Source organism: Oncorhynchus keta, chromosome 1, assembly GCF_023373465.1.
Source record: "Oncorhynchus keta strain PuntledgeMale-10-30-2019 chromosome 1, Oket_V2, whole genome shotgun sequence".
Taxonomy (NCBI): domain Eukaryota; kingdom Metazoa; phylum Chordata; class Actinopteri; order Salmoniformes; family Salmonidae; genus Oncorhynchus; species Oncorhynchus keta.
In genome coordinates this window covers 12,193,440-12,210,026 of record NC_068421.1, presented here as the reverse complement: position 1 = coordinate 12,210,026, position 16,587 = coordinate 12,193,440, and the positions used below count along the sequence as shown (strand labels likewise).

General features: G+C 41.9%; 1 protein-coding gene across 5 annotated transcripts in view; it reads right to left on the bottom strand.

Moving 5' to 3' along the window:
* Nucleotides 1-16,587, bottom strand: part of LOC118394486 (cytoplasmic dynein 2 heavy chain 1) — a 399,197-nt gene that overhangs the window by 331,528 nt on the left and 51,082 nt on the right. For all 5 annotated transcript variants that reach the window (XM_052504034.1, XM_052503998.1, XM_052503950.1 and 2 more), the window contains exons 35-43: nt 15,743-15,925; nt 15,405-15,628; nt 14,990-15,099; nt 11,415-11,614; nt 10,411-10,542; nt 9,650-9,782; nt 4,467-4,674; nt 4,242-4,371; nt 2,826-2,981 (exon numbers count right to left, since the gene is read on the bottom strand). In XM_052504034.1, the coding sequence (XP_052359994.1) occupies nt 2,826-2,981; nt 4,242-4,371; nt 4,467-4,674; nt 9,650-9,782; nt 10,411-10,542; nt 11,415-11,614; nt 14,990-15,099; nt 15,405-15,628; nt 15,743-15,925 (1,476 nt within the window). The remainder of the gene's footprint in view (nt 1-2,825; nt 2,982-4,241; nt 4,372-4,466; nt 4,675-9,649; nt 9,783-10,410; nt 10,543-11,414; nt 11,615-14,989; nt 15,100-15,404; nt 15,629-15,742; nt 15,926-16,587) is intronic.

Sequence of the window (16,587 nt, the reverse complement as noted above, 5' to 3'; positions counted from 1 at the left end):
ATGGATGGATGGATAGTTAAATGGATGGATGGATAGTTAAATGGATGGATGGATAGTTAAATGGATGGATGAATAGTTAAATGGATGGATAGTTAAATGGATGATAGTTAAATGGATGGATAGTTAAATGGATGGATAGTTAAATGGATGGATAGTTAAATGGATGGATAGTTAAATGGATGGATAGTTAAATGGATGGATAGTTAAATGGATGGATAGTTAAATGGATGGATAGTTAAATGGATGGATAGTTAAATGGATGGATAGTTAAATGGATGATAGTTAAATGGATGATAGTTAAATGGATGATAGTTAAATGGATGAATAGTTAAATGGATGGATAGTTAAATGGATGGATAGTTAAATGGATGGATAGTTAAATGGATGATAGTTAAATGGATGGATAGTTAAATGGATGGATAGTTAAATGGATGAATAGTTAAATGGATGGATAGTTAAATGGATGATAGTTAAATGGATGATAGTTAAATGGATGAATAGTTAAATGGATGAATAGTTAAATGGATGGATAGTTAAATGGATGATAGTTAAATGGATGGATAGTTAAATGGATGGATAGTTAAATGGATGATAGTTAAATGGATGGATAGTTAAATGGATGGATAGTTAAATGGATGATAGTTAAATGGATGATAGTTAAATGGATGGATAGTTAAATGGATGATAGTTAAATGGATGATAGTTAAATGGATGGATAGTTAAATGTATGGATAGTTAAATGTATGGATAGTTAAATGGATGATAGTTAAATGGATGATAGTTAAATGGATGAATAGTTAAATGGATGATAGTTAAATGGATGATAGTTAAATGGATGGATAGTTAAATGGATGATAGTTAAATGGATGATAGTTAAATGGATGATAGTTAAATGGATGATAGTTAAATGGATGAATAGTTAAATGGATGGATAGTTAAATGGATGGATAGTTAAATGGATGAGAGTTAAATGGATGAGAGTTAAATGGATGGATAGTTAAATGGATGGATAGTTAAATGGATGAATAGTTAAATGGATGGATAGTTAAATGGATGGATAGTTAAATGGATGGACAGTTAAATGGATGGATAGTTAAATGGATGGATAGTTAAATGGATGATAGTTAAATGGATGATAGTTAAATGGATGAATAGTTAAATGGATGAATAGTTAAATGGATGGATAGTTAAATGGATGATAGTTAAATGGATGGATAGTTAAATGGATGATAGTTAAATGGATGGATGGATAGTTAAATGGATGATAGTTAAATGGATGATAGTTAAATGGATGATAGTTAAATGGATGGATAGTTAAATGGATGAATAGTTAAATGGATGAATAGTTAAATGGATGAATAGTTAAATGGATGAATAGTTAAATGGATGAATAGTTAAATGGATGGATAGTTAAATGGATGATAGTTAAATGGATGGATAGTTAAATGGATGGATAGTTAAATGGATGGATAGTTAAATGGATGGGTAGTTAAATGGATGATAGTTAAATGGATGGATAGTTAAATGGATGGATAGTTAAATGGATGGATAGTTAAATGGATGATAGTTAAATGGATGGATAGTTAAATGGATGGATAGTTAAATGGATGGATAGTTAAATGGATGATAGTTAAATGGATGGATAGTTAAATGGATGGATAGTTAAATGGATGGATAGTTAAATGGATGGATAGTTAAATGGATGGATAGTTAAATGGATGATAGTTAAATGGATGGATAGTTAAATGGATGGATAGTTAAATGGATGAATAGTTAAATGGATGAATAGTTAAATGGATGGATAGTTAAATGGATGATAGTTAAATGGATGGATAGTTAAATGGATGGATAGTTAAATGGATGAATAGTTAAATGGATGGACAGTTACATGGATGGATAGTTAAATGGATGGACAGTTACATGGATGGATAGTTAAATGGATGATAGTTAAATAGATGGATAGTTAAATGGATGATAGTTAAATGGATGGATAGTTAAATGGATGGATAGTTAAATGGATGGATAGTTAAATGGATGATAGTTAAATGGATGAATAGTTAAATGGATGATAGTTAAATGGATGAATAGTTAAATGGATGAATAGTTAAATGGATGAATAGTTAAATGGATGAATAGTTAAATGGATGGATGGATAGTTAAATGGATGGATAGTTAAATGGATGGATGGATAGTTAAATGGATGGATGGATAGTTAAATGGATGGATGGATAGTTAAATGGATGGATGGATAGTTAAATGGATGGATAGTTAAATGGATGGTAGTTAAATGGATGGATAGTTAAATGGATGGATAGTTAAATGGATGATAGTTAAATGGATGGATAGTTAAATGGATGATAGTTAAATGGATGATAGTTAAATGGATGAATAGTTAAATGGATGATAGTTAAATGGATGGATAGTTAAATGGATGGATAGTTAAATGGATGGATAGTTAAATGGATGGATAGTTAAATGGATGGATAGTTAAATGGATGATAGTTAAATGGATGGATAGTTAAATGGATGGATAGTTAAATGGATGGATGGATAGTTAAATGGATGGATAGTTAAATGGATGGATAGTTAAATGGATAGGTAATAGATTAATAAATGGATGATAGTTAAATGGATAGGTAATGGATGAATAAATGGATGATAGTTAAATGGATAGGTAATGGATGGACTGTTAAATGGATGATAGTTAAATGGATGATAGTTAAATGGATAGTTAAATGGATAAATAATGGATGAATAAATGGATGGATGAACAGATGGACAAACGGATGGATGGCTGGATAAATGGAATGACCGCCTCGTCTTACCTCCTTGGCAAAGTCCTGTCTTGATTTGAGGTTGAGGTTCCCGCCCAGCCCTCTGATGAGACTAACCACAAACTGACCACGCTCTGTCACTCCACTCAGGTGGGACAGACCGTTCAACACTGTCCCTACCAGACTGGTCTCCACCACCAAGTCATTCTGACAGACACAGAGAGTCAGAATAGTTTTGAACACAAGATATCCAATCCACAACAATATATTTGGGATAAAACTCCAATTGGCTGGAGTATATTTGTGGTAAAACTCCAATTGGCTAGAGTATATTTGTGGTAAAACTCCAATTGGCTAGAATATATTTGTGGTAAAACTCCAATTGGCTAGAGTATATTTGGGGTAAAACTCCAATTGGCTAGAGTATATTTGTGGTAAAACTCCAATTGGCTAGAGTATATTTGTGGTAAAACTCCAATTGGCTAGAATATATTTGTGGTAAAACTCCAATTGGCTAGAGTATATTTGGGGTAAAACTCCAATTGGCTAGAATATATTTAGGGTAAAACTCCAATTGACTAGAGTATATTTGGGGTAAAACTCCAATTGACTAGAGTATATTTAGGGTAAAACTCCAATTGACTAGAGTATATTTAGGGTAAAACTCCAATTGACTAGAGTATATTTAGGGTAAAACTCCAATTGACTAGAGTATATTTAGGGTAAAACTCCAATTGACTAGAGTATATTTAGGGTAAAACTCCAATTGACTAGAGTATATTTAGGGTAAAACTCCAATTGACTAGAGTATATTTAGGGTAAAACTCCAATTGGCTAGAATATATTTAGGGTAAAACTCCAATTGGCTAGAATATATTTAGGGTAAAACTCCAATTGGCTAGAATATATTTAGGGTAAAACTCCAATTGGCTAGAATATATTTAGGGTAAAACTCCAATTGACTAGAGTATATTTAGGGTAAAACTCCAATTGGCTAGAATATATTTAGGGTAAAACTCCAATTGACTAGAGTATATTTAGGGTAAAACTCCAATTGGCTAGAATATATTTAGGTAAAACTCCAATTGACTAGAGTATATTTAGGGTAAAACTCCAATTGACTAGAGTATATTTAGGGTAAAACTCCAATTGACTAGAGTATATTTAGGTAAAACTCCAATTGGCTAGAATATATTTAGGGTAAAACTCAATTGGCTAGAATATATTTCGGTAAAACTCAATTGGCTAGAGTATATTTAGGGTAAAACTCCAATTGGCTAGAGTATATTTAGGGTAAAACTCAATTGGCTAGAATATATTTAGGGTAAAACTCCAATTGGCTAGAGTATATTTAGGGTAAAACTCCAATTGACTAGAGTATATTTAGGGTAAAACTCCAATTGGCTACATTAATCCAGTTGATGCTATTGATTATGACCAGAAGAGGGCAGTGTCAGTATGTATCACCTGTTTAAGCACCCAGTCAAGGCCTCTGTGGAAGAAGTCTCCCATCCAGTTCTCCAGGTTACTGCGACACTCATCAGGCTGACCCTTCAGCCACGACTTGACCAACGCGCTCACATCTGTGTCCTCATCACTACAGAGGGAAGAGAGGGGTTGGAACATGACTAGAACATGAAGAGGTTAACCGATCAAGGACCACACATACAAAACACACACATACACACATACCTGAGAAAAATCATGCCCATGCGTGAGATTGTGGCTGGTGAGGCACAGCTGAGGTCGTGGGTCTCAAAGACAAAGTTGACATTGGGTCCAAACTGGATCCTCTCTCCACTGGGCATGGTCAGAAGACGGTTGTCATCCAACACAGAGTTCAACGACTCGATCCACTCTGGGTCTATGTCCCCGTCACAGATGATCCACGAGCTCACCTCTGGAACACACACAAGGCTAACATCAGGGCACTCCCCTTCAACATTGCAAATAGACTGTAGCTTCCATCAATGTAATTTGTCTGAATAATTTCCAAGCCCCATACAGTTGAAGTGGGAAGTTTACATACACTTAGGTTGGAGTCATTAAAACTCGTTTTTCAACCACTACACAAATGTATTGTTAACAAACTAGTTTTGGCAAGTTGGTTAGGACATCTACTTTGTACATGACAAAAGTAATTTTTCCAACAATTGTTTACAGACAGATTATTTCACTTATAATTCACTGTATCATAATTCCAGTGGGTCAGAAGTTTACATACAATAAGTTGACTGTGCGTTTATACAACTTGGAAAATTTCTGAAAATGATGTCATGGCTAACAAGAAGCTTCTGATAGGCTAATTGGCATAATTTGAGTCAATTGGAGGTGTACCTGTGGATGTATTCCAAGGCCAACCTTTAAACTCAGTGCCTCTTTGCTTGACATCATGGGAAAATCAGTTAAAGCTTGCAAAAACTATAGTTGTGTGGAGTGGTTGAAAAACTAGTTTTAATGACTCCAACATAAGTGTATGTAAACTTCCGACTTCAACTGTGTACACACACAAGTTCAAAAGTTTGGAGTCACTTAGAAATGTTCTTGTTTTTGAAAGAAAAGCTCATGTTTTGTACATTAAAATAAGATCAAATTGATCAGAAATATATTGTAAATTACTATTGTAGCTGGAAACGGCAGATGTTAATGGAATATCTACATGAGTGTACAGAGGCCCATTATCAGCAACCATCACTCCTGTGTTCCAATGACACGTTGTGTTAGCTAATCCAGGTTTATCATTTTAAAAGGCTAAATGATCATTAGAAAACCCTTCTGCAATTATGTTAGCACAGCAGAAAACTGTTGTCCGGATTAAAGAAGCATTAAAACAGGCCTTCTTTAGGCTAGCTGAGTATCTGGAGCATCAGCATTTGTGGATTCGATTACAGGATCAAAATGGCCAGAAACAAAGAACTGTCTTCTGAAACTTGTTGTTGTACTGGCACCACACGGCCAGGTCTCTGACTTCCTCCCTACAGGCTGTCACTGTTGTGTCATCGGCAAAATTAATAACGGTGTTGAAGTCGTACCTGGCCGTGCAGACATGAGTGAACAGGGAGTACAGGAGGGGGCTGAGGGGCCCTGTGTTGAGGAAAGCGTTCTCACATAGGTGCTCCTTTTGTCCAGGTGGGAAAGGCCAGTGTGGAGTGCAATAGAGATTGTATCATCTGTGGATCTGTTGGAACGGTATGTAAATTGGAGTGGGTGTAGGGTTTCTGGGATAATGGTGTTGATGTGAGCCATGACCAGCCTTTCAAAGCACTTCATGGCTACAGACGTGTGCTACGGGTTGGTAGTCATTTAGGCAGGTTACCTTAGTGTTCTTGGGCACAGGCATTATGGTGGTCTGCTTAAAACATAATGGTATTATAGACTCGGACAGGGAGAGGTTGAAAATGTCAGTGAAGACACTTGCCAGGTGGCCAGAGCAAGCTCGCAGTACACGTCCTGGTAATCGGTCTGGCCCTGCGGCCTTGTTGACCTATTTAAAGGTCTTACTCACATTGGCTGCGGAGAGCGCGATCACACAGTCTTCCGGTACAGCTGGTGTTCTCATACATGTTTCAGTGTTATTTGCCCCAAAGCGAGCATAGAAGTAGTTTAGCTCGTCTGGTAGGCTCGTGTAACTGGGCAGCTCTCGGCTGTGCTTCCCTTTCTAGTCTGTAATGGTTTGCAAGCCCTGCCCCATCCCACGAGCGTCAGAGCCGGTGTAGTACGAATCGATCTTTATCCTGTATTGACGCGTTGCCTGTTTGGTGGTTCGTCAGAGGGCATAGCGGGATTTCTTATAAGCTTCCGGGTTAGAGTCCCACTCCTTGAAAGTGGCAGCTCTAGCCTTTAGCTCAGTGCGGATGTTGCCTGTAATCCATGGCTTCTGGTTGGGGTATGTACGTACAGTCACTGTGGGGACGATGTCATCGATGCACTTATTGATGAAGCCAATGACTGATGCGGTGTACTCCATTGGCCATGTGATGTGGTGTTTTCCATACTCCAATGCCATTGGAGGAATCCCGGAACTATTCCAGTCTGTGATAGCAAAACAGTCCTGTAGCTTAGCATCTACTTCATCTGACCACTTTTTTATTGACCGAGTCACTGGAGCTTCCTGCTTTCATTTTTGATGGAAGCAGGAATCAGGAGGATAGAATTATGGTCAGATTTGCCAAATGGAGGGCGAGGGAGAGCTTTGTATCCGTCTCTGCGTGTGGAGTGAAGGTGGTCCAGAGTTTTTAAAAATCTGGTAGCACATTTAACATGCTGATAGAAATTTGATAAAACGGATTTAATTTTCCCTGGATTAAAGTCCCCGGCTACTAGGCGCGCCGCCTCTGGGTGAGCGTTTCCTTGTTTGCTTATGGCAGAATACAGCTCATTCAATGCTGTCTTGGTGCCAGCCTCTGACTGTGGTGCCATGTAGACAGCTACGAAAAATACAGATGAAAACTCTCTAGGTAGGTGGTGTGGTCTACAGTTTATCAGGAGATACTCTACCTCAGGTGAGCAATAGCTTGAAACTTCCTTAGATACCGTGCACCAGCTGTTATTTACAATAATACATAGTCCACCGCCCCTTGTCTTACCAGACGCCACTGTTCTATCCAGCCGGTACAGCGTATAACCAGCCAGCTGTATGTTGATAGTGTCGTCGTTCAGCTACGACTCCGTGAAGCATTAGATATTAGATTTGAATGTCCCTTTGGTAGTTTAATCTTGCGCGTAGGCCATCTATTTTATTCTCCAAAGATTGCACGTTTGCTAGCAGAATGGAAGGAAGTGGGGGTTTAATCGATCACCTACAGTGGCTTTCGAAAGTATTCACCCCTGTGGCATTTTTCCTATTTTGTTGCCTTATAACCTGGAATTAAAATACATTTTTTGGGGGGGCTTTGTATCTTTTTATTTACACATCTTCTGGCCACTCTTCCGTAAAGCCCAGCTCTGTGGAGTGTACGACTTAAAGTGGTCCTATGGACAGATACTCCAATCTCCGCTGTGGAGCTTTGCAGCTCCTTCAGGGTTATCTTTGGTCTCTTTGTTGCCTCTCTGATTAATGCCCTCCTTGCCTGGTCTGTGAGATTTGGTGGGCGGCCCTCTCTTGGCAGGTTTCTTGTAGTGCCATATTCCTTCCATTTATTAATAATGGATTTAATGGTGCTCCGTGGGATGTTCAAAGTTTCTGATAGTTTTTTATAACCCAACCCTGATCTGTCCTTCTCCACAACTTTGTCCCTGACCTGTTTGGAGAGCTCCTTGGTCTTCATGGTGCCACTTGATTGGTGGTGCCCCTTGCTTACTGGTGTTGCAGACTCTGGGGCCTTTCAGAACAGTTGTATGTATACTGAGATCATGTGACAGATCATGTGACACTTAGATTGCGCAAAGGTGAACTAATTATGTGACTCTGAAGGTAATTGTTGCACCAGATCTTATTTAGGGGCTTCATAGCAAAGGGGGTGAATACATATGCACGCACCACTTTTCAGTTTTTTATTTTTTTAAATTGATTGAAACAAGTTATTTTTTAAATTTTACTTTACCAATTTGGACTATTCTGTTCATGTCCAGTACATGAATTCCAAATAAAAATGTATTTAAATTACAGGTTGTAATGCAACAAAATAGGGAAAAAGCCAAGGGGATGACTACTTCTGCAAGGTACTGTAAGAATTCTCAGAAGGCAGCCCGCCCTTTGCCCCCTTTTTCTCCGCCTCCTCTTCACGCAAATCACGGGGATCTGGGCCTGTTCCCGAGGAAGCAGTATATCGTTCACGTTGGGCTCGTCAGACTCGTTAAAGGAAAAAAAGGATTCTGCCAGTCCGTGGAGAGTAATCGCAGTTATTTTCGGTCGTAAGAGACGGTAGCGGCAACATTATGTACAAAAAAGTTACAAAAAACACAAATAAACAAACACAATCAGTTGGGGACACGTAAAACGTCTGCCTTCTTCTTCGGCGCCATTATTACTTCATGTATGTTTTCATGGAAAACAAGGACATTTCTAAGTGACCCCAAACTTTTGAACGGTAGTGTGTAAATATATATACACAATTTTCTAAGAATATTATTATATTACTGATGGATTAACTGTGACTTTTCAGATCACCCAGCAGTGCTATTTGCAGAGTTAGCTCCAGGTAAATGTTGCAATTCTTCAGCCATTCCTGGACCTGCGACCAAAAACAAGCTTCATATGGACACTACCACAACAAATTATCTAATGAGTATCTCTTTGCAGCAGAATCTGCAGAGCTGGGATAGTTGTGTTCCCCATGTACAGTACATAACATTCTACTGTTTGCAAGAATTTTGTATAATAATTTTTTTTAAACTACGTTTTGATCCGGCTTCATTTTGTGCATCAGCTCATAAACCATGTGCCATGGAATCGGTACATTAAAAATCTCTTCCCAACTATTTTGCAGTCTGTATGGCATAGCTGTAAGTTTTTGGTCCTTAAATTAAACTGGTATACTTTTTATTCATCACAATTTTTCTTTAACCAATCTTGGTCTTTAATGCAGGTCCGACAGACAAGTTCCTTACTTTCTCGCCCTTCCACTTAATGCTGCAATTACTTGGTTGTAATCTTGGATAGAGCAGACATTTCCGTATATTTCTGTTAGCTGCATGTGTGACAACTCAACCAATACTATTTATGATATAATTTACAAAGATTATATTATCCCCCCACCCCAAAATAATGTTTTTTCATCAATTAGTGTATTTGAGTTTAACCAGAATATATGTGCCTTATTTTCTGATGAATTAAACTGATATTACAACCAACTTTCAACGTTCTTGTTTATCTTTCACCAACTTCTAATAAGGCTATGGTTGTGTTGTGGTTGTTTCCTGGTAGTGGTTCTTACCCTGTGGTTCTCTCACCACCTGCCTGGCGCTGTTTGTGAGCACCCCGTCAGTCCACTCCCTAGTGTCCATGTCTATGTGACCCAGCAGCTGCTGGCGGGGCATGGCTTTAGGGTTCACTGTATACTGCTTCACCTAAACACAACATGACAGCATTCAGGACAGGCAGGGACAAAGTCAGTGGTCAGTGGCTGAATCTTAATGACATTATTTTTTGGTTTTTGACCAACTTTTTCTCCACAATTTAGATCTTGTCTCATCACTGCAACTCCCCAACAGGCTCGGGAGGCGAAGTTCCAGTCATGCGTCCTCCGAAACATGATAAACCAAACCACACTTCTTAACACCCGCCCGCTTAACCCGGAAGCCAGCCGCACCAATATGTCAGAGGAAACTGTTCAACTGACGAGCGAGGTCAGCCTGCAGGCACCCGGCCTGCCACAAGGAGTCGCTAGAGCGCGATGAGCCATGTAAAGCCCCCCCCCTAACCCAGACGACGCTGGGCCAACTGTGCGCTGCCCTAACCGACCAACCCTCCATCCATCCCTACATCAATCTAACCCGATCACGGCCAGTTGTAACACAGTGCCTTAGACCGCTGAGCCATTCTTGAGGCCACTCAAATTACATTCTATTAGTAGTTGGAATGTTACATGAATAAAACACGAATATGATTATGATTAATGATAACTAGGGCGCAGAGCCATGGGAGTGTAACAATAAAAGGATAGTGATTATCATGATTAATCAGGTGTGTACTCACCACCCTGCCTGTCCTGCCCAGGGCGGCACGCAGCATCCTCCACAGAGTAGATTTACCTGCCCCGCTGGGACCTACGATCACCACTCCCATACGCTGTCTCAACTGCTCACACAGCTCCAGAGCCTTCTTCATCTACAGAGAAAAACGACTTTATCCATCCAGCCAACCCTACATCCCTCCATCCATCCAACCCTCCATCCCTCCAACCCTCCATCCATCCAACCCTCCAACCCTACATCCATCTAACCATCAATCCCTCCATCCATCCAGCCAACACTCCATCCATCCAACCCTCCATCCATCCAACCCTCCATCCATCCAACCCTCCAACCCTCCATCCATCCAACCCTCCATCCATCCATCCAACCCTCCATCCATCCAACCCTCCATCCATCCAACCCTCCATCCATCCAACCCTCCATCCCTCCAACCCTCCATCCATCCAACCCTCCATCCATCCAACCCTCCATCCCTCCAACCCTCCATCCATCCAACCCTCCATCCATCCAACCCTCCATCCCTCCAACCCTCCATCCATCCAACCCTCCATCCATCCATCCAACCCTCCATCCATCCAACCCTCCATCCATCCAACCCTCCATCCATCCATCCCTCCATCCATCCAACCCTCCATCCATCCAACCCTCCATCCCTCCAACCCTCCAACCCTACATCCATCTAACCATCAATCCCTCCATCCAGCCAACCCTCCATCCCTCCAACCCTCCATCCATCTAACCATCAATCCCTCCCTACATCCCTCCATCAATCTAACCCTCAATCCCTCCATCCATCCATCCATCCAACCCTCCCTCCAACCCTCCATCCATCTAACCATCAATCCCTCCCTTCATCCCTACATCAATCTAACCCTCAATCCCTCCATCCAACCCTCCCTCCCTCCTTTCTTCTATCCTCTTGACTAAACAGCTCATACAACTCCAGACCAGAGCGTTCATTATTTATGGGGAGTGCCCCACAAACACACGGCCACAGTCACCCACCTGGCTGGGTATGAGTTCGAGGTGTGCCTCCTCGTAGACGGCCTGCAGTGCGTGGCTGAGGGTCTGATCCTCCACATCAGTAAAACCCACCCCAGGGAACACATCTTGGACCAAGGCATCAAACCTGCTGCTGTCTGCAAATGTCAGCTTGGACATGGTGTTCAACCTCAGCGCCTGCACCACCAGAACACTCTCCTTGACTGGGGAACAGAGAGATAAAGAGAGAGGGGGGTAACACCGAGATAGAGAGGGAGGGGACAGAGATAGACTTTAATGAAGACAACTTCTCCATCCTGGAGGGGGAAAATCAATCATTTCCAGACTCAGGGACATGTACTAATATGTGGTGACCTAAATGTCTGACACCCTCAGCACACAGGGGAACAAACACCTACCTGGAGGTGACAGCATTCCCTCCCCCATATGTCCCTCTAGACACAACTACAACAACATAACCAAACACCTACCTGGAGGAGACAGTATTCCCTCCCCCATATGTCCCTCTAGACACAACTACAACAACATAACCAAACACCTACCTGGAGGAGACAGTATTCCCTCCCCCATATGCCCCTCTAGACACAACTACAACAACATAACCAAACACCTACCTGGAGGTGACAGTATTCCCTCCCCCATATGTCCCTCTAGACACAACTACAACAACATAACCAAACACCTACCTGGAGGAGACAGTATTCCCTCCCCCATATGCCCCTCTAGACACAACTACAACAACATAACCAAACACCTACCTGGAGGTGACAGCATTCCCTCTCTCATACGCCCCCCTAGACACAACTACAACAACATAACCAAACACCTACCTGGAGGAGACAGTATTCCCTCCCCCATATGCCCCTCTAGACACAACTACAACAACATAACCAAACACCTACCTGGAGGTGACAGTATTCCCTCCCCCATATGTCCCTCTAGACACAACTACAACAACATAACCAAACACCTACCTGGAGGTGACAGCATTCCCTCCCCCATATGCCCCCCTAGACACAACTATGACAACATAACCAAACACCTACCTGGAGGTGACAGCATTCCCTCCCCCATACGCCCCCCTAGACACAACTATGACAACATAACCAAACACCTACCTGCAGGTGACAGCATTCCCTCCCCCATACGCCCCCCTAGACACAACTATGACAACATAACCAAACACCTACCTGGAGGTGACAGCATTCCCTCCCCCATACGCCCCCCTAGACACAACTATGACAACATAACCAACAAAAACGGGTCACAACTCCTGCAGCTCTGTCGCACGCTGGGTATGTGCATAGTCAATGGTAGGCTTCGAGGGGACTCCTATGGTAGGTACACCTATAGCTCATCTCTTGGCAGTAGTACTGTAGACTACTTTATCACTGACCTCAACCCAGAGTCTCTCAGAATGTTCACAGTCAGCCCACTGACACCCCTATCAGACCACAGCAAAATCACAGTCTACTTGAACAGAGCAATAGTCAATCATGAGGCATCGCAAACTAGAATGCTATTTGGCCCTAAACAGAGAGTACACAGTGGTAGAATACCTGACCACTGTGACTGACCCTAAACAGAGAGTATACAGTGGCAGAATACCTGACCACTGTGACTGACCCTAAACAGAGAGTACACAGTGGTAGAATACCTGACCACTGTGACTGACCCAAACTTAAGGAAAGCTTTGACTATGTACAGCCTTAGTGAGCATAGCCTTGCTATTGAGAAAGGCCGCCGTAGGCAGACATGGCTCTCAAGAGAAGACAGGCTATGTGCTCACTGCCCACAAAATGAGGTGGAAACTGAGTTGCACTTCCTAACCTCCTGCCAAAATGTATGACCATATTAGAGACATATTTCCCTCAGATTACACAGATCCACAAAGAATCGAAAACAAACCCGATTTTGATAAACTCCCATATCTACTGGGTGAAATACCACAGTGTACCATCACAGCAGCAAGATTTGTGACCTGTTGCCACAATAAAAGGGCAACCAGTGAAGAACAAACACCATTGTAACCCATAATTATGCTTATTTCTTTTCCCTTTTGTACTTTAACAATTTGTACATTGTTACAACACTGTATATAGACATAATATGACGTTTGTAATGTCTTTATTGTTTTGAAACTTCTGTATGTGTAATGTTTACTGTTCATTTTTATTGTTGATTTCAATTTTGTTTATTATCTACCTCACTTGATTTGGAAATGTTAACAGATGTTTCTCATGCCAATAAAGTCCCTTGAATTGAATTGATAGAGGGGGAACACAGAGATAGAGGGGTTGGAGGGGGAACACAGAGATAGAGGGGTTGGAGGGGGAACACAGAGAGACAGGGGTTGGAGGGGGAACACAGAGATAGAGGGGTTGGAGGGGGAACACAGAGATAGAGGGGTTGGAGGGGGAACACAGAGAGAGAGGGGTTGGAGGGGGAACACAGAGAGAGAGGGGTTGGAGGGGGAACACAGAGAGACAGGGGTTGGAGGGGGAACACAGAGAGACAGGGGTTGGAGGGGGAACACAGAGAGAGAGGGGTTGGAGGGGGAACACAGAGAGAGAGGGGTTGGAGGGGGAACACAGAGATAGAGGGGTTGGAGGGGGAACACAGAGATAGAGGGGTTGGAGGGGGAACACAGAGAGAGAGGGGTTGGAGGGGGAACACAGAGAGACAGGGGTTGGAGGGGGAACACAGAGCGAGAGGGGTTGGAGGGGGAACACAGAGAGAGAGGGGTTGGAGGGGGAACACAGAGATAGAGGGGTTGGAGGGGGAACACAGAGATAGAGGGGTTGGAGGGGGAACACAGAGAGAGAGGGGTTGGAGGGGGAACACAGAGATAGAGAGGGGGCAGAGAGGGGATATAGGGAAGAGAGATAGAGGGGGGGCAGAGAGGGGATATAGGGAAGAGAGATAGAGGGGGGCAGAGAGGGGATATAGGGAAGAGAGTTCATTTGTATAAAAATGTACTTGTTTCTTTGTTATTCTGCTACCCTGTGTTGTTACTAGCTACATCAGCAACTTTATGTGCTAATTACGACCCATTTCATGATTTCATCAATACTGTTGTTCTCCTCTCTAGAGCTGCTGGCACGAGAGGCACAGAAGCAGGAGCACGGCTGCTTTTTCACTGGAACATTTGGCCTGACAATAGAGGGAGGGAGCAAACAGAGCAAGCCCCAGGGACAAATGTACTGTCTGACAAATAGAGTAAACGAGAGAGAGCGAGAGAGAGAGAAAGAGAGAGAGCGAGAGAGAGAGAGCGAGAGATGCAAAGAGAAAGGCAGAGAGGAAGACAGAGCGATCAACCAGGGATCACAGAGCTATGGACAGCCAGGCATCAGGGGGAGGCAGGGAAAGGTCAAAGAGAGGGGGAAGAGGGAAGAGGGGAAGAGGGGAGAGAGAGATGGGGATGAAAACAACTCAGCTAAGACCAGTGTTTGAGAAAAAGGACAGAGAGAGGAGAGAGAGCCCAAAGGCTGAGATAGGGGGTATTCGGATATAAATAAAATAAAATATTAGGGAGTTTTTTTGGGGGTGAGGAGTAAGTGTCAGTTTAGGAGTCTTACTCTTGTTCTTGGCCTCACTCCTCTGATGCAGCAGTCTGCCACAGCCTCTCAGCACCGTCTTCAGAGCCCTCAGACCCCAGTCATAGTGTTGCTGGGGGGTCAACAGCTCCCTACACAGTACATACATAAATACATACTGTAGATACATACACACCCAGTCACAAAACATAGCCCTACAAACAGATACAGAAAACCTATTAACAGGATAGTGACAGATTTTAGCCATCAAGCCCCTTTTCTAGTCAGATCAACTCGTGGATACCGTCTGTATGTCTGCATGCGGTTGGAAGAAAGTTGACGGCACACACAGACATAAACATGTTATCCAGGAGTTTAGGAGTCTCTGGGGAAGTGGAAAAGGGGATTAGTTGCCAAAAAGTTGCACTATCACTTTGGAATAGACACAAAGACACACCTGGCGAGGTTGAAGATGGCGACCAGCTTGCGTCCCAGTATCTCTCCGTCTTTGAAGCCCTCTGAGTAGAGGATGACCTCAGCAATGAGCTCGTTGTCTGGTCGGGACATGGCCACGGGCCTGAACAGTTGCTTCAGGTTGTCAGGCAGCTTCTGTCTCCCTCCATAACCCTTCCCAGCTGGATTCAATGTGATAAACACCCCTGAGTTAGGGTCCAACTCCACCTGACAGACAGAGAGAAAAGGCAGCAATAGTTTTAAAAAACCGTGTGCAAAATACCATACAAGTTTCTGCGTGCAAGAATGACAAAGTGACTGTGTGACTAAGTGTGTGGTCACCTCCTTGCCCAGCAGCTCACAGCTGGTCCTGTGGTTTTTCAGTGAGTTCTGGATGGCCTGTATCTGCATGGACACTGCAGACAGCACAGCCTCCTCCAGGCGGTTGAACTCATCAAAGCAGCCCCACGCTCCACACTTCACCAGCCCCACAAAGATACGCCCCATGGACTTCACATCTATACCCTGCAACACACCATTCATTCATTGACTTTATTTATTCATCCATCCTGTATTTATCTATCTATACTTCATTTATTTATCCATCCATCCTGTATTTATCTATCTATACTTCATTTATTTATCCATCCATCCTGTATTTATCTATCTATACTTCATTTATTTATTCATCCGTTATTTATTTATCCATCCATCCTGTATTTATCTATCTATACTTCATTTATTTATCCATCCATCCTGTATTTATCTATCTATACTTCATTTATTTATCTATCCATCCTGTATTTATCTATCTATACTTCATTTATTTATCCAGCCATCCTGTATTTATCTATCTATACTTCATTTATTTATCCATCCATCCTGTATTTATCTATCTATACTTCATTTATTTATCCATCCATCCTGTATTTATCTATCTATACTTCATTTATTTATTCATCCGTTATTTATTTATCCATCCATCCTGTATTTATCTATCTATACTTCCATTTATTTATCCATCCATCCTGTATTTATCTATCTATACTTTATTTATTTATTCATCCGTTATTTATTTATCCATCCATCCTGTATTTATCTATCTATACTTCATTTATTTATCCATCCATCCTGTATTTATCTATCTATACTTCATTTATTTATTCATCCGTTATTTATTTATCCAT